The sequence below is a fragment of the Cupressus sempervirens genome, chromosome 11 (genome assembly GCF_028749045.1).
Source record: "Cupressus sempervirens isolate cs-2001-9-10 chromosome 11, ASM2874904v1, whole genome shotgun sequence".
Taxonomy (NCBI): domain Eukaryota; kingdom Viridiplantae; phylum Streptophyta; class Pinopsida; order Cupressales; family Cupressaceae; genus Cupressus; species Cupressus sempervirens.
This window is the reverse complement of record NC_143128.1, coordinates 553,533,892-553,553,029: the sequence shown is the minus strand read 5'-3', so window position 1 is coordinate 553,553,029 and position 19,138 is coordinate 553,533,892. Positions and strand designations below refer to the sequence as shown.

Genomic DNA, 19,138 nt, shown 5'->3' with positions numbered 1-19,138 from the left:
AATCACACAGTTAAATCTTGATAGCAATATCACAATTTGACTTGCTATGGAAATTATCTCCTACTTATCAATCATTTTAGTGTACAAACTATGAACATGTGCAAAATTGTTTAAATTTAGATATGTGTTTTTTTATAATCTTTAGTTTTGATAATCATTTGTGTACTATGCTACGAACATGTCCAAAATTGCATCAAATTAGACGTGCATATATATAACTTTGAACATTTATTTTGTTTGGTTAGAATGAATATGTGCAAAATATATTAAAATTAGACATGCATTTTTTAGATTGATAAGTATTTTAGTGTATTTTGGTAAAAACATTAACAAAATTATTTAAAATTAGACATACATTTTTTTTAGCTTTGACAATCATTTTAATGTATTTTGCGTAGAATATGTGCAAAATTATTTAAAATTAAACGTGTATTTTTAATTTTGACTATCATTTTAGCATATTTTGCTATAAACATGTGCACAATTGTTTAAAATTAGATATACATTTTTCAGCTTTGACAATCATTTTATGATATTTTGCTATAAATATGTGCAAAATTGTATGCAGGAGCATCAAGCTCAGATTTGTGGACTTATATCTCATAGTGTTAGGGTTATGTTTGAGACATATTGGTAAACCTTTCCCTATGTGCACATAATGTTTGGAGTGATCATGTTGGAGTTAGAGCTTTTTTGGTGGTTGTTGGTAATGTGTTCCTATTTCTTTTGTGTGCTTTGGAGATTATTTCTGCGAGCTTTGATCCGTGCGAGTTATCTTATACGATCTTGGATTTGGATCGTTGGATGGTATGTGGACCTATGTGTGAGGGCACATAATTTTATGTTGTCATGTGAGTTAGCTATGTATTGTAAATTTGGGCCTTGTCCTAAGTATTTATTAATTTAGTCTATCAGAGTGACTTGTGGCTTAACTGTTCATTTAATATGAGTGTTTATTTAGTGTAACTTGCTAGGTCAACTTGTGGCTTGATTTAGTTTAAGTAGAGGGTCTTGTGATGTTTAGAGTTATTCATTTCAACATAAATGAAGCATGGAGTAGTTGAGAGGAGAAAAGTTTAGAAAAGCTAGTAGCTAAGTGTGGGCTTGGGAAATAAGAAGGTTGCTTGGTGGCATGTGAGCACAAGTTTAGATTCTTCTTGGGATTTTCTACCAAATTGTGGGTCTAGGATAACTAGGGTTTGGATCTTGTGAGGTCTTGCATAACTGTTATAGTAATTGCTGATATATTTGGCCACAACCTAGAAGGCCTTACAACCAAGCATATTGGATGTAAATCTTATGACTATATTATGAGAATAAGTGTTATTTTGGATCTAAATATTTGTGTTATGGTTATACATCTATTGTGTGGTTATTTGTTGTGGGCTAGGTCTTCTCCTTTGGGGATACACTGGCCTTGTATTGCATCACACTTACCTAGTTCCTTTTCATAACTCCTTTTTCCTTACTAATTTTAATTACTTGAAATTGAATAATTCATTTGGGAAAATGGCCAATTATTTTATCAAGTATATGGGAAAATGACCCAATTATTTTATCGAGTATTTATTTGGGAAAATGGGCTAATTTAATTTATTAAGTATATAATAACCTAATTTATTAAGTTACTTTTATATAAGTGTTTATATTGGCAAAAGGAAGTTTTAACTCTCACCTATTACACTTGTTATTCCATGTCCCTCCAAACTTGGACATTTTCAGTGATTTGCTCGTTGGGAGAGTGTGGCTCCCCATATTTTTGCGAGAATAGTCTCATTGGATTCATAGTTGGGATCTCCTTCTCTATCAAGTGTTTCGTCACATTTGACGACTTATTCATTGTGTGGTTACAATCCCCAGATTTGAATGTTTTATGTGAGGTAGGGCTTTCTTGTCTCTTTGGTTTTAGTCTATTTTACTTACCATTTTTATTTCTAATTGGTTGGAGGTTGAGAACTAATGTTCCCCTCTATTTTCATGCATTAATTTGACTTAGTTGGACAAGAACAAACATTTGGTGGTGTATGTGATTTTAATTTAGATTTTTTTATGGTGTTATGCTGTTAGAATTTGCATGTGAGCTTGTAGATCAGATTTTATTTAATTTTTGGGTGTTTAACCTCACTTTAGGGACAAGTTTTTGATTTCATAAAATTCTAGAATGTTTGATTTTTGGACATTTTTGTTGTCATCTTCTTTTTCTGTCACCTTGATTTTGTAGGAATTTCATGGAATGTGTTTAGTTCATGGAAAATTAATTTTTGCTAGGTTTTCAATATTTTTATGGTTTTACTTTTTGGGCTTGTTGAATCCGTACTCCCAACAAGATGCCTGATTGAGTGAGTTATTTACACTTGGTTGTTTTATTGCATTTCTCATATCCAACCCTTACATTGGTATTTCTTGATCATTTTTGTAGAGTTGGTTGTGCCTACCCATGAGTACATGGACATGTATATGTTGGGATCTTGCAAGACACAAACTCCCATATCTAGGTCAATTGAGTGATTATTAATTTTGGGACTAGGTTGAGAATTTGCATTACCTATGGGCACTCGTTGTGTGGTGAGCATGGATATGTAGGGTATACATGTGGAGTGGATTCTCTCATGTACCCCAACTTAGAAGTGGTTGACAAGGTAACATGAAGAGGTTTTAATAAGTGATAACCAATAATACATATGGGATAATAAAACTTAATGAAAGATAAGAGAAGACTTGTACATTCTACGAGTGTCCCAAGGGAGCCAATATGAGGGTGTGGTGTATGTACATTCTGTAGTCTTCTATGGAAGTTGGTGCGAGACCTCCTATTGGAGTTGAGCCATACCAAGTACAAGGCCTCCCAACAACCGTATACAACTTGGGCTTGTTGATGCCAAGTGAATTGCACTCCACTAAAGTCCATACATAGTTATCCTATAACATGTCTAGCTAATGATCTGTTGTACTACACCGTTTTCATAATCATTGAGTTGTTGTCATGTACTTGTCGGTGTGTGTGTAAGCCTTGTATGGTTCAACTTATGTAATTTTGGTTGTGTTGTTGCCTCCATGAGCATAGCCGGGTGAGCCTACGGGTTCTAGATGGTTGGGAGATGTGGCTACCTATACCACTATTAGGGATCAAAATATAGAGACAATCTTCTTCTAGCTTCGGGATTGGAGCTTGATGCTCACTTGGATTTTCTAGTGTTATTCTAGATTATGTTTCTTGTGATTTATGCTTCCCTTGATGTATATGATATATTATGATGTTGTATTATCATTGCAATGGTATAGAGTTGTATTTGGTAGATTAGCATGTAGATGTACTTCTTATATTAAATGAGGTACCGATGTTATTGAGTGTGTATTCCTCAAGATGCATATATTAGGTACTCCCTAGTGTGGAGGTTTATTTTACACTATTGATTAGATTAGTTTCTTGTATGCAATGTAGGCAGTTAGTCATACTTAGTACAATCAACGAATCGTACGATGAAATGATACTTTATGTTTCATCACACGCATTAGAGTTGTATTGCTACACTCTTGGAGTTGTATTGTGCAATACAAACGATCATCATACTCAGTCCAAAGTTTTATTGTGCAAGTTTCACATGATGTTTACTAGTTTATCACATGTTCTATGGAGTTCTATTGTAAGATGTTGATAGATAGTTGTCGTTCCTCAAACAACAAGTATTTTTCAACTTGTTTGGAGGAAGCAACTTGGTGATTTGAGTACCCTTTTGGAATTTGGTACTAATCACTTATTTGATGTTTGAGGGTCATTTTGGGATGTTTTCGTATTATTTCTACATTTAGTTCACAAAATGAACTTTTATGGCTTATTCACTTAAGAACTTGTGTTTGGGATTTAAAATGAATATCGTATCAAATGTTAGTATGATTATTGGAACAAACATTGTATGGATAATTCACATAGATGGAATGTATGGGTTGGTAAGCAGTGAATACTTGGGGAATTTTGGTTGGTTGGTTTATGTCTTTAGTTGCGATCTTATGAATGTTGAATGCATGTTATTACATATTTCTTAACAAAAAAATTGTTAGTCTATGTTTATCCTTGTTTCCAAGGATCTCTTGGCGGGGCATTAAAATTTATACAGAAGTGGCGATTTAAATAAATTGCCAAAATGCCATACTATTATGATTAATCATCTTTTTAGAGATTGCTCTCTTAATAGAACTGTATAAGGGCGGGGCCCCATTAAAGAACCTTTAAGATCTATTTTTAAGGAGATGGAGGTGCCATTAAGTCAAATAAAAATTTCTACATGATTGATTAGAATCTTTTTGTGGAAACTTTTTAACCTTACTTTTTAAGATTCTATATTTAACCGTATAATTAAGATACTTATAATTCATCTAATTTTTAAAATTTATATTTAATTTAATTAATTATTATTATTTCTTTATATGAATTAAGTATACTAAATAACAAAATTCATGAAACAACTTGTTTATATAAATTTTGGAACTTAAAATTAGTAAATTTCGTCGACAATGCTTCCTGATATTTTATATTAAGCCCATTCGATGGGATCATAGCCTACACATTTATACGAATTATACGCCACCGAAATCCTGCGACATTTGAATCTATTTTTCTGACCACTCGTTCAAGCATTAGGAACGATGGGTAAGGAAGGGCAGGCAAGCAATCAAACAGCCGTTATTGTTCGCGGTTTCAATGGCCATAGCTGCAGCAGGGAACTTCTCCTTAATTCATCCGTTTCACCTTTCTTCAGGCATAAATCCCCTATGTCAGACTCTCCTAATCAGGAAAAATACTAGGTTAAGATGCTGTAGCAATGAGAAAAACCAAGATAATCGACTGCAAAGGAAGGAGAATGTGGTGATTGTGGGTGCTGGTATTGCAGGCCTTTCTACTGCCCTATCTCTTCATAGGTTGTTTTTCCCATTTTAGTTATCTGCCAATACCCAGAAATTTCGGAGTATACCTAAGAAGCTTGAATTATGAACAGAGATTGTATGCATATTTTCAGTATGAATTGCTTATCCTAATTCATGGGTAGCAAATTTTTAGTGTTTCTTCAAGTAGATTGTTAACACGAAAGTTAGGGTTGATAGGTGATCTTTGAGTAGAGTTTTTCACTTGGCATATAAATTATGAGGATTGAAAATTGAAATTTTAAAATTTATTTATATAAACATTTTTGCATATATAGATTTTGATATCTCTGTTTTTATAGTAAGTAGAGAACAGGGGATGTCGAATTCACCTGGAGTTGAACATGCTTCAAATGTGTTTTGGGGGTTTTGAACCTTGATGTATGGCTTTCTATATCTTTTACTATTATCCTCATCGATTTTGTTAAACCGATTGAACTATAACCCTTTGAATATGCTCACAAGCTTAATAAATTCCTTACTATAAAAACCTAACACTTGTAATAGTCATAGAGCATTTCATAGTAGCCACAGAGCAAGTTAAGGAGGGATTGAAATTATGACAATGAGTATATGCTTAATTATATTATAGATCCAAGCCACCCTTCCTTTGGATTAGTAGTAAGGTCAAATTATTTTGACTAGGGACTGCTGAAGGTAGAATGGCACAAATTATGATGTGTGCGGTTTAAAGTGGTGTCTGTGTGAAGTGGGAAGACATTTTGAAAGTAAGAGATGCTACTAGTCAAGATCTATAGTAGAAGATCCAATGTCGAAAGATTTGAAAATTTGATAGGACTATAAAGCCATATCCATCTTCGGTTGTATGGCATGATTTCCTTATATAATAACTTTTGATCCCATACACTGCTTGCTTGGTCTCATAAACATTATTAAAAATCATTCATCTATTCCAATGTAACAATCTATATTCAAATCTCAGATATATGATTGCCATGCTATAGTCACTATTGGTCTGGAAGCAGTAAAGGGGGGAAACAATTGTGATGATTATAAACTGATTATTTGGCTATAATTATGCTCCGAGTGCATCATATTGCCATGATATAGTTATGGTTGGAGCAATTGACACATGTTCTATTGGGTTTAAGTTTGAGTGATTTCTGTGGACCTGGATCACCGCTCAATCAATTGCAACGGTCAATATATATGATCCAGTTTTAAGCCTTATCCAACATGTTTCACGTGTTAAAGTGGACAAGCAGAGAGTATGTACAATTATGTTGTATGATCCAGTTTTAAGCCTTATCCAACATGTTTCACGTGTTAAAGTGGACAAGCAGAGAGTCTGTACAATTATGTTGTGATCTATTTACTTTATTTAAATAAGAATCTTGGAGCAGAAGTTATTTCTCTGTTTTTGTTTAAATACTTGCATTTGAATTTTTGCTAGTCAGAAATAAAGGAATAAAACCTGTTATACTTTAAAAAGGAATGTTAGCTTTTGGAAACGCACAAAAAATAATGCTTATTAGGCATTTATAATAGCTAACATAAATGGTCTGGAACTGAGACAATTGTAGATTATGATGGAAGTTCTACCGGAGAACATAGTTGTGCTGATGAAAATAGGGATTTGTAGGGGGTACATCCTTTGAAATGCTTAATTTGCATATGACATTATATCTCTTTATTTAACACAATTCTATCGAATGGAGTTTGGATTGACATTGCTTTTGTTGTGTTCTCAAAAACATGCAGGCTTGGTCTTAGAGCATTAGTGCTTGAGCAAGCCGATTCTCTAAGAACTGGAGGGACTTCTTTGACTCTTTTCAAAAATGGATGGCGTGTGCTGGATGTTCTAGGAGTAGCTGATGATCTCCGAAAAGGGTTCAGTGAAATACATGAGTTTGTTTCCATAAACCCTTTCATTCAGTTGGATAGCTTTAGTAGTTATTTGTCTTATTTGGTTGTATGCAAATTTATTATTTAAAATGTGGCATACTTACTAAAAATTGATTTTCATACACAAGTTTTAGCGGATTCATTGAGTGAGGATCATAGATTCTAATAATTGATAATCACTTCATCTGTTTTTATGCTTCTTATCTGACAAGAAATACTAAAATTCAATAAGAAGTCATGTGAAATTCTTATAATAATTTATCTTAACATTATTTTGTTTTGTTCTTTTCTTGTGTTGCTGTATTGGCAGAAATGAATTCAGGTCTTGGTTTTCTTAGATCATAGCCAACTGTAGCAATTCATTATGATCTTTTAAATTTTTTTGTGTTCTACTTTTCTTTATTGTTAAACTTGTCTTGTGGATCAGTCAGCTTAGATGTGAATACTAAGAGACATCTCTTCCATTAGATTTAACCAAGGCCCCTTACCACCTTCGCTAAGCTACATCACGATTCACAACCAAGATTGGATTCGGTATTTTAGTTGATTAAATATTCAACATTTGTTACATATAACATGACTTTTTAAGATTTGAACACAGATATACACCACAAACAATTAATGGCGTTTCACATGAGCTAATCCCATTTGACTAGTTTTCCCCCTTTTCACGAGAATACCCTTTTCTGAAATACTTTGATTTGTTATCCAACGCTACTTTTCTATCGTAATATGATGAAGAATTCACTAGCTTCTTTAATGTGCTTAATGTCACATCAAAGGTAACAATCTAGTTTTATCCACAATGATTTGGAATTTTAGAGGATTCCAGGATCTGTAGAGAACACTAAAACTACAAAACCAACATACCAATATTGATATTTCTGTATTCCCATTCTGCAGGTTGGAGATTCAGACAAATAAGGGGAAAGTACTCAAAACTTTCCAGTTAAAGGGCGAAGGCAACAGGTTTTATCAGACACTAGTTCTTTTGTTCACTTGTATTAATGTAAGAGTGCATGTAAAATGTTCATATCAAAATATAATCTACATGAAGCAGTAATGCATCTTTTAAGGTCTTGTACTGATTATGAACACCTAGGCTTATTAATGGCATGATCAGAAGTTTGCATATCATCCAGAAACTTCTAGTAAACTAACTTTTAATTTTTTGAGCTTTCAACCTTGTATCTTGACTGGTTACTGCTATATGCATATAACTTATATTGGTAAAGGTAATTTCTTCAGGTTAGCACAAAGTGAGACACTGATGTGGTGTATGAAACTCCCTTGTAGAATGTAGTAAACTCTAATCCAATTTAAGAATCAAAATACTGGATATGAAACTGTGGGGCATTATATCAAACAATTTTCAAACAATCCTGGGAACACATTTGATACTGTTGAAGCAACCAATCGGCTATCCTTCTATTTCAAGCATTAGATATTGGTCTTATGAACAATTAAAATAGTCACAGTCAATTACAATCAATATTGTTCCCTGTTAAATTACTGATTCCTTCCGTATTACAGCCTTCCCAGTTATGAGCATTTAAGCAAACAGTTTGTAAGCAATATCCCTACAGGTGACTTTCCAAATCACTTCGAATACATAGGAATATATCTGTTCATATATGCTGGCACTACAGTATTACTTGAATTTGTAATTATACTGTCAATTGATACATTGGAAACAAAAAGTTAATCAAGGAAAAATAGTGCACCTGTTAGACCAAACCCCTACGCTAATACCTTGCAGATTTGCGGAATTTCCAGAATGTCAAACATGCCTGTAACTGATGTTGTGTTCAGTCTGTAGAACATTGACTGACGTAGTGTCCACTCCAAATTGCTTAATGCGGGTGACTGCTGTAGCCGTCCAAACAACTGACTCAGAATATAATCACGTTAAGAGGGTCTGCCAATACTACCAACTGCCCGACTGGAGATATATTAGCTATGCGTTAACTCTTATACTCCTGCAGCTATTAATATATGTCTTCATTCCAACCGTCTGTGATCACAATCACATCTCAGAGGATAACCACGGCCTCCCTTCACGCGAACTTTAACCCAGCTATGAAACTTTCAAACATGCGTATCATAACCTGCACATGACGCCCAATGTCGTGTTCCTTGGTGACGTTTCAGACTAACCCGATTATAATAACTGAGCCTCAAATATTCACGCCAGTATTCAGTGAAACACTCGCTCTCAGCTGGTTATATACTGCAATATTCAAATGTCCAGCCCTCAGTTGGGTTTAACCTGTGTAACGTGTATTCATTAAAACGAATGTATATCAATGCGCCAACTGGAAGTGTTAAATCCTGTGGTTTGCCTGCTGTTATGAATGTAAAACGGCCCAGTTCAAAAAGCAAACTCTTACACCCCGATTCCTGCCCTTCCCGTTAATATTGACCACTGGATATTGAACCCCGGTAGAACTCCTTGTAGTCGTGGGTTCCTTAAGATATTTCTTCAAATCTTTGAAGGACTACCAACTGTAGATAATTGCAATCCACATGCCTGCTATAAAATTTACTGTATTTAACAAACAATGGCACAGAATACTGAACTTACTGCATTCATAAAACTGGTCTTCCTGACCTTGCCGACTTCTGCCCAAATATTACTGCAATATTGAAATGGAGAAGCTGGGTTAACATCCAACTTCTTGGATAATCTCCAGACTTAAAGGGTTTTCGTCCTCCCAGTCATAATCCAGTCACATTTAAGCAACCAGAACTCAGTGCATTCAGCTTTCATAAATTTCCTGTGTGTGTTAATCCCAATGCAAACTCCTGTATTTATAACCTTGGAATGAGGGAAAAGTACCACGTGCAAAGGATGTGGGATTAAAAGTTGTTTTCATCCTGTAGTCACTTAAGGCTATTTATAAGATAAATAACTTTAGAACATTTAAAGTGACTTAACTCTGCACCTTTAATAAAATCCTGGAATATATTAAATTAAATTCCTCTTTTTGTGACTGGATAGCATCTTGTCTGAAGTCGATATTAATCTATCCGGATGTGGAGATAGATTAATTCTGTCACCCAGAACTAAAATTGATAAGGGGACATGACATAGAAGATCCAAGAGAATTGCTTTTTCATTTATCTTGTATATTGTTCAGCAAACTGTACCTTATCATCCAGAATTTCTTGAAATTAAAATCTGATTGCATCTACTTGCTTGGACTTGATGACACTTTGAATTGAAAACAATTTGACCATATATCTTATTAAATTCAGATTCAATCTTCCAAAATACATTCTTGACCCTCTACAATCTAATTCTTTGCTTAAGTGTAATGAATATTGTGAACTTGAAATTCAGATCTGGAAATGTTTAAATTCTACAAGGCTTTATTTATATTCCGAATTTTAAATTTTAACATGTTTACACAATTTGCACCTAGTTAGGTCTGATTTCTCTTGACAAGACTTGAGTTTGCACTATCAATTGACTCTTATCTCAATATCTGTCAAGTATGATTTCAAACAATGCCAATTGTCTTCACAAATTTGATCTGCTCAATTGTAATTAGCTGCTCAAGGAAGTTGATCTGCCCTTAACAATGTATAATCACATTTGAGTTGGGTATTGAAATGGATTTCAACACCCAAATTATATAGGCATTGAATCAAGGAAGGTGTCCCTTTGTCTAGGCCAATCTCATTAATTACTGCCTGTTGATTAATTAATGATTAAATGTGCATTTAATGTTCAATTTCTAATATGGCCGACTTACTTGGATTATTTTTTGATCAATATTTAATTGTCAATTGCCCATAGGACTAAAATTATATGCTAGTTGGGCGCTTTGCAATGTAATTTTGGCTTGGATTTCGCACGTTAGTTGGGCGTGATGCCTTGTTCAAATTGGAATTTTCTCATGCATTGGGCAGAAGGACTTGTACTTAGAGCGGATTTTGACTAAGTGTTGGGCACAATATATTTTCATTTTTTGGAAATCTCATGATGGTTGGGCATAATGCAAGGTATTTTGGAGTAGAAACCACACCATAGTTGGGCACTTTTACTTGCACTTTGCCTTGTTCAGGTTGGAATTTGCACCTTGATTGGGCACATTGCCATGTACTTTCGGCTTAGTTACTTGTACATGGGGCTGAAGCTTCATGGTGTCTGATCAAAATTGGAACCCTAGTTGTGCACAATGACTTGTTATCTGCTTGTCAAGACCTTGGGCTTGACATGCACATTCTCATAAAATGGTTAAGTTGGGCACTTTTACCTGCTCTTTGCCTTGTTCAAGTTGGAATTTTCACCTTGATTTGGCACTTTGCCATGTACTTTCAACTTAGTTACTTGTACATAAGGCTCAAACTTCATGGTGGCCGATCAAAATTGGAACCCTAGTTGTGCACAATGACTTGTCATCTGCTTGTGAAGACCTTGGGTTTGACGTGAACATTCTCATAAAATGGCTAAATGTAGATCCAAATCTAGTTCTTGCCCAAACATCACAAATTCTATGCTCTTTCCTTGATCATCCTTAATTTTAACTTCTTTCTTGGTTGTTCACACAAACTTGATTGAAAATTCAGGGTCTTTGATAGTGATTGGATCAAGTTGAAAAATTGCACACTCTCTTCCTAGGGCCCAAGGATTACAAATTGTCTAAGGATTCAAACTTGATGTTTTACTAGAACCACTAACCTTACTCAAGACTTACCCTACCCAAGACTTGAATATGCAAGGCTCCTCAAAACTTCAAAACTTTGCCAATCTAATCTAAATCTTACACCTACTACATACCAAAGCGAAAAGAAGAGGGGTTTCCCATTTGCAATGGGCTGATGATGTGAAAAGGTCACAACATGTCCTTTTGCATTTCCATCCAACAACTCAACTACTTGAGAGATTTCTTGCTTTGGTACCTCTTTTGTCTACAATTTGGGGCAATTTTAGTAGTTGGTTTTTGACATACACCTAGTATTGTATTAGTCTTTTTGTCTTGAAGCCTTAATTGTCTCTTCTTCCTTATTTCCAAAAAGGAGGTTTTGTACATTATCAAACATCTCATCCTCTACTCCATCCATGAAGAAGCTCTCCAGTGGGAGTCAATCCCAATTATGAATTGTCATGATTTCAACCAAGAATCCCTCCTTGCAATGGCATTTTTCATGACTTAACAAGTATCCTCTAGTAGCTGCACCTCTAAATGCTTTGACTCTTGCATCTCCATAGTACGGTTGTGTGTTGTTGGCATCATTTCTGGTTTGTGTCTGATTTGTTTCGTTTGTTAGATTTTCTTCTCTATTCTTGTGTTCTTCCTCAAGCAGATTCTATGGTGTGCTTGTTCTTCCATGTTACTCCTTCCATTGTTCTCCTTATTGGTGCTAGGGGTATTCAAAGTGGAAGTCTCTTCGATTCTTTCTCTTCTAGTTGTCATCCAATTTTTCATTTTTTGTTGCTATCTTGTAAGTTCATATATGTGTTTGATAAGCTCTCTATCATTTTCCTTGTGCACGAACTATTAGCGACCTTACCTCTTATTTGGTCCAAAATGTCAGCCTAAAAGACATTTTCCTTTGCCTCCTTTTTTCTTGGCTCTATGGTCAGATTAGTTGGCTCCCTTTCTTTTGTTTGTTTCGAGGTGGCTTCTTTCTATTTACTACAATCCATATTTAGGGTTTCGAGCAACTTGCCCCTAAGCGTTTATGCATTAGGCATTTACTTCCTATTTGCACCATATCTCTTAGGGTTTTGTCATGTCCCTCTTTTAGCAATATAATTATAACAGGGGATTTGCCTATCATTGACTCTCGTAGGCAAATGATTATGGGAAGAGGGTCGATTTTGTCTTCCAATTAAGTAAGTGGGGCCTACTCATTCCAATATTAAATTAAGGCTGTATTCTAACTTTATAAAGTTAATTATTTAATTTTATAAAGTTAATAATTGTAGTGCAAGATGATTCCGGACAATTTCCAGAAACTTCTCAGCAAAGGGGATAAATAGAGGACATAGGGCTCCCATTTGAAGCAAGCAGTTTAATGATTCGATTTCTATTTTCAGTTGGAGCAATTTGTAGTCCCCGGCCTGCAAATTCTTAGAGGTCTCTGAGAACGAAAACTCTCTTAGATCTGCAATTTTGAGGATGTGGAATATCATCCGAATTATTGCAATCTGAAAGTGATACTGCAGTCACTTCAACAGGGCAAAATTTGTGGCCTAAGGCCAAGTGGGAGATTCAAGAAGAATAAATCACCATACTTCAAGTCATTGCAAGATTGGAGAAAATTCGTAGAAGAAGCCAGAATATCAATCAAACCAGACAAGAGTCTGATATCCGTCTCCAATCAGAGGGGATAAATTACAGTTCATAGACGGAGTTCTCAATAGGTTTCTTATGCTACGGATTTTCGGCGTCGCATGATTATCCAGTTCGCAGGTCCAAGGGTAAACTCGAAGGGTGAAGATTAGCGGGTGCTTGAATTTATTTCCTTTCGAAAGGTCATGGGCGAATTCGGGCCAGATACGAAATGAACAGGCCGCGATTTAAAAAATTGGGCCAATATTAAACTCCAGACAGCGACCACGATCTTAGACGGAGTCAATACCGTCGGGCAGGAGAGGGCATTCCTTGCGGGTCTTGGCATCATTAGCGGCAAACTACACATTGAATGTCTGCGGCAGACCCAGACATTTCTACTGTCGGCTCCACACAAGTTCGGTGCTTATATCCGACCAGTGGACATCGCCAAATCTGAGCGCACCGATATTGTACTTGGTGGATGTCATTTTCCAATTGCAAGATGGTGGTTGGATAAAGCGCCAGGCATTTTGGGTCGCCAAACAGGTTCCCATTGATTATTATATGTTTGTTGACAGTGCTACAAATGTTGATGAATAATGAAAATATTGCAGACTTCTTATTATATGCATTTGCTGTGATTATTTAATTAATTTTCCTGGTGTAACAGAGTTAGACAATAATCCCAAATAGCACATTTAGTTGAAGTATTTAATTTCCCTAGTGTAATAGCAGTAGTGATTAGCTAGGGTCATCTCAGTGGTATCAGAGCTGAAGTATAAAGAGTTTTTTTTTTTTGGTGCTGGAGAAAGCAATAACCTGTCAGGGTTATTTCAGTGGTATCAGAGCAGTAATCCTGCCATCCTGATTGGGTAAAAGTACTTTAATTTCCGGAGTTGTACTCGAGAACCATATTCAAGAACAGGGATATGGGTGAAAGACAGAGTCCGCCAAGATTTTCCAGAGTCGACAATGATGAAACCAGAGAATTTTACAGAACCATGACTACCGGACAACAAGAAATAACTCAGACACTACAGGCTTTGACTACCATAATGGAAAGAGTTATTCAACCCAGGATTCAGGATCAAGGAAGAGGCACATCTGATCACGATGATAGGAGTGTGGCAGGATCACAAGGTGCTCCTAGGCGCAGATCATGGACAGCAAATAGGCCTACTCGTCCCACCTTCCTAAGGGAAGAGGCTCAGGAGATGGGAGAAGACGATGCACCAGAAGATTTCCAGGATGATCTTAGGGCTGCTACGACAGAATGGCAAGCATTACCCCCGCATGTGCGTGAATTATTGAACTTTGATCGATATCTAAACCAAAGAAGAGAACATATGAGGAATAGCCGCCAGAATAGGAGACCTAGAGGAGGTCATGAAAGTGAGTTACAACGAGCTGTCAGTAAACTTACTTTGCCTTTCTTCGATGGGAGTGGTCAGATGACAGCACAAGCTTGGATTCATAAGTTGGACACCTTTCTAGCGTTAAGGCCTATGTCAGAAATAGATGCCATCAGGTATGCCACCTTGCATCTGGAAGGTGCAGCTCATGATTGGTGGTCACATGGAATGGTTACCTTGCAGCACAATCAGGTAACATCATACCAGGACTTTGTGGATAGATTGGTTGAACGCTTTGATAAGAAGGATCCAGAAATTTATTTTCGCGACCTTGCTCAGTTAAGACAATTTGGCAATTTAGAGGTTTATATTAGCGAATTTCAAAGGTTGTCAGTCATGGTACCAGATGTATCGGAAAGGAGGTTAGTTATCTTATTTACAGAAGGATTGTCCGAACCCCTCAAGGGATGGATTAAGGCATTTGACCCACCAACACTGCAGGAAGCCATGAGGAAAGCACGAAGTATGGAACTTACAGCCCCTTCTAGCCGGTTCACTCCCAGGAGTACTACCTCTTTCAAAGACAATAGGAAGTTTGATAAAAATAAAGGAAAGAGCATTGAAACCAAAGGGAAATCTACCACACCCCTAGATACAGAGGCATTAAATGACTTGCGAAGGAAGAAATTATGCTTCTATTGCAAAGGTCCATATGACAGGGATCATGATTGTCCCTTGCGACCAAAAGGAAAAGCCAATAGAGTTATGTGGGCATATTACGAAGGGTCAGATTCCGACAGTGCGGCAAAAGAGGATGAACACACTGGTTCAGAATCTGAGGAAGAGACAGGAAAGTCTGAACAGAAAGAAGAACCTGAACTGCATCTACAGCAAGGGCGTTTGTCTAGCACTCAACATGAAGGATCTTTCAGATTACGTGGTGTCCTAGCAGGACAAAAGGTGATTACATTAGTTGATACCGGTGCTACACATAACTTCATTGATGCAAGATTGGTTGAGCGTCGTGGTATTAAGACAGAAGAATTCGAAGGTCTTCGAGTACAGGTTGCTGACGGATACACTCTTAAGTGTAACAAGATAGTCAGAGACATGCCTTTACGCCTGAATAATTATGAGTTTAGAGCAGATTACCACGTGGTCAATATGGGTGATTTGGATATCGTTTTGGGAATGACATGGTTACGTTTATTGGGTGAGGTTACCTTCCGACTCAGGGACATGGAGATTAAGTTCGAAGTAGATGGGAGGCAGCATGTATTGAGAGCTATTCGGAATAGTGGTATCCGAACGATCTCTCTTAGACGATTGGAAAGATTGGTGAGACATGAGGATCTTGAATGGGCAGCCATGTGTACTCTCATGCCTACACAGGAGGAACAACAAAAGACAGAATATCATCCCGACATACAGATATTGAGGGAAAAGTATAGTAAGGTATTCAGCGATATTCCACCTGGTACACCACCTGATAGAGGGATCGAGCACATCATCGAATTAGAAGAAGGTGCTAAACCAGTCATGATCACTCCATACAGGCATCCCAAAAGGCTTAAAGATGAGATAGAAAAAACCATCAAGGAGCTTCTCGCGATGGGACACATCAGACCTAGTAAGTCTCCTTTTGCTTCTTCAGTAGTTTTGGTTAAGAAGAAAGATGGTTCATTACGGATGTGTATAGATTACAGGATGCTGAATAAGAAAACCATTAAGAATAGATATCCTATTCCACGGATTGATGAGCTAATAGATGAACTGCATGGGGCATGCTACTTTAGTAAGATTGATTTGAGATCAGGTTACCACCAGATTAGAGTCAGAGAACAGGACATTGAGAAGACTGCATTCAGGTGCCATTGTGGGCATTTTGAGTTTGTAGTGATGCCATTTGGATTGACCAATGCACCAGCTACTTTCCAGTCCACCATGAATAAGGTCTTCCATCATCAGCTGAGAAAATTCGTGTTGGTATTTTTTGATGATATCTTGGTATACAGTCGAACATGGCAGGAGCACATGGCGCATCTAGAAACAGTATTGAAGACCTTGCAAGAAGAGTCCTTGTATGCCAAAGAGTCCAAATGCGATTTGGGAATGATTGAGTTGTTATACTTAGGTCATATTATCAGCCGAGAAGGTGTACGGATGGATCCTGATAAGATTCGTGCTATTGTGGAGTGGCCTACTCCTGAGAACCTAACTCAGTTAAGAGGATTCCTTGGGTTATGTGGCTTCTACCGCAGATTTGTTTGCGGGTATTCACGACACGCGGCCCCTATAACCGATTTGCTTAAAAGGGGAGCTTTCGTTTGGACAGCAAAGGCACAGGCTTGTTTTGACAGATTCAAGGAGATCATGACTTCATGTCCGGTACTAGCATTGCCTGATTTCTCGAAACCATTTGAACTCCAGTGTGATGCCTCAGGAGATGGTATTGGGGCTGTTTTAATGCAGGATAAACACCCAATTGCATATGAAAGCAGGAAACTCCGTGGGCCAGAGAGATCATTCAGCATTTACGACAAGGAGATGTTAGCTATCATGCATGCACTAGCTAAGTTCAGGCAGTACTTAGTAGGTGGCAAATTTTGCATAAAAACTGACCACAACAGTTTAAGACATTTCCTCGGGCAAAGGGATCTCAATGATAGGCAGCAGAAATGGGTCAGTAAGTTACAGGCATATGACTTCGATATATCTTATGTTAAGGGCACACAGAATGTGGTAGCAGATGCCTTGTCACGCAGACCACATCTTAGTTCAATGATTGAGATCTCTGAGGATTGGAAGCATCTGATTATTGCAGAATATGCCAAAGATTCATGGGCATCTAGGATAGTTGATGGGACACTTGTTGATACCAGGTATACACTTGTGGATGAAATGATTATTTACAAGAGCAGGGTATTTTTAGTCCCAGGATCGAAGGTGAGGCAGTTCATTATGCGAGCTCTTCATGATTCACCTATAGCTGGTCACCCCGGATACTTTAAAACATATAGACAGGTGCGAGAACGGTTTACATGGAAAGGACTTAAGAAGGATGTTTTGCAGTATGTTCGTGAGTGTTCCGTTTGCCAACAGAATAAACAGGAGCACACTTTTCCAGCGGGGCTGCTACAACCACTTCCCATTCCATGTCAGAAGTGGGAGTGCATATCCATGGACTTCATTACCGGGTTGCCCAAGGCTCAAGGACGTGATTGCATTTATGTGGTGGTGGATAGGCTAACGAAATATGCTCATTTCTTTCCCATCACCACTACTTATACTGCAGTACAGGTAGCTGAAGTATTCTTCAGGGAGGTTTTCAGGTTACACGGGATACCCTGCAGTATTGTCAGCGACAGGGATAGTAGATTCTTGAGTCATTTCTGGCAAGAGGTGTTTCGTTTATGCGGCACTGAGCTCACACCCAGTACTAGTTATCACCTGCAAACCGATGGACAGACGGAAATAGTAAACAAATGGGTGGAAGGCTACTTGAGGAATTACGTAGCTGATCAGCAGAAGGCTTGGGTAAGATGGATTTATTTGTGTGAGTATTGCTATAACACCACTTTCCACATGTCTATCCAAATGACACCTTTTCGAGCATTATACGGCTATGATACACCCAGTTTCATTGACTTATTGATGAGTGATGTTCGGGTTCCACGTGCTGGGGATTTACTGCAAGAAAGTAAAGATATCATTAGCTCTCTACGTGATAACATCGCTCGAGCACAGAATCAGTATAAGCAATACGCAGATCAAAAGAGGATGGAGAGAAGCTTTGAGGTGGGCGACATGGTTTACCTAATGCTTCAACCATTTCGACAATCTAATCTCAAAAAGAGTGGGTCAGAGAAGCTTAAACCCAGGTATTATGGACCTTTCAGGATCATTAGGCGAATAGGGGAATTGGCTTATGAACTTGAACTTCCAGCAGACAGCAAAGTATATAATGTGTTTCATGTATCACGTCTTAAAAAGGCATTGGGACAGAATGTGATACCTTCTGCCGTATTGCCGCCTTTGGATGATGAAGGGAAATTGATCATAGTACCGGAATTCATTTTAGGAAGCAGAGAAAAACAGCTCCGCCGAAGAGTAATCAGAGAATATTTGGTTAAATGGAAGGATCTACCAGTCGAAGATGCTACTTGGGAGAATGAGACCATTTTGCAGCATCCAGCTCTGAGATTGCTTGAGGGCAAGCAATATCTGGAAGGGCGGACTGTCATGTCCCTCTTTTAGCAATATAATTATAACAGGGGATTTGCCTATCATTGACTCTCGTAGGCAAATGATTATGGGAAGAGGGTCGATTTTGTCTTCCAATTAAGTAAGTGGGGCCTACTCATTCCAATATTAAATTAAGGCTGTATTCTAACTTTATAAAGTTAATTATTTAATTTTATAAAGTTAATAATTGTAGTGCAAGATGATTCCGGACAATTTCCAGAAACTTCTCAGCAAAGGGGATAAATAGAGGACATAGGGCTCCCATTTGAAGCAAGCAATTTAATGATTCGATTTCTATTTTCAGTTGGAGCAATTTGTAGTCCCCGGCCTGCAAATTCTTAGAGGTCTCTGAGAACGAAAACTCTCTTAGATCTACAATTTTGAGGATGTGGAATATCATCCGAATTATTGCAATCTGAAAGTGATACTGCAGTCACTTCAACAGGGCAAAATTTGTGGCCTAAGGCC

The 19,138-nt window shown here is 37.3% G+C and overlaps 1 protein-coding gene across 1 annotated transcript in view; it reads left to right on the top strand.

The window, feature by feature from the left end:
- Nucleotides 1–4,664: 4,664 nt before the first annotated feature.
- The window catches only part of CTF2A (FAD/NAD(P)-binding oxidoreductase family protein), a 29,503-nt gene continuing 15,029 nt past the window's right edge, over nt 4,665–19,138 (top strand). Inside the window, exons 1-3 of the mRNA XM_089811753.1 lie at nt 4,665–4,917; nt 6,643–6,789; nt 7,690–7,755. Of these exons, the coding sequence (XP_089667879.1) occupies nt 4,700–4,917; nt 6,643–6,789; nt 7,690–7,755 (431 nt within the window). The 5' untranslated portion in view covers nt 4,665–4,699. The remainder of the gene's footprint in view (nt 4,918–6,642; nt 6,790–7,689; nt 7,756–19,138) is intronic.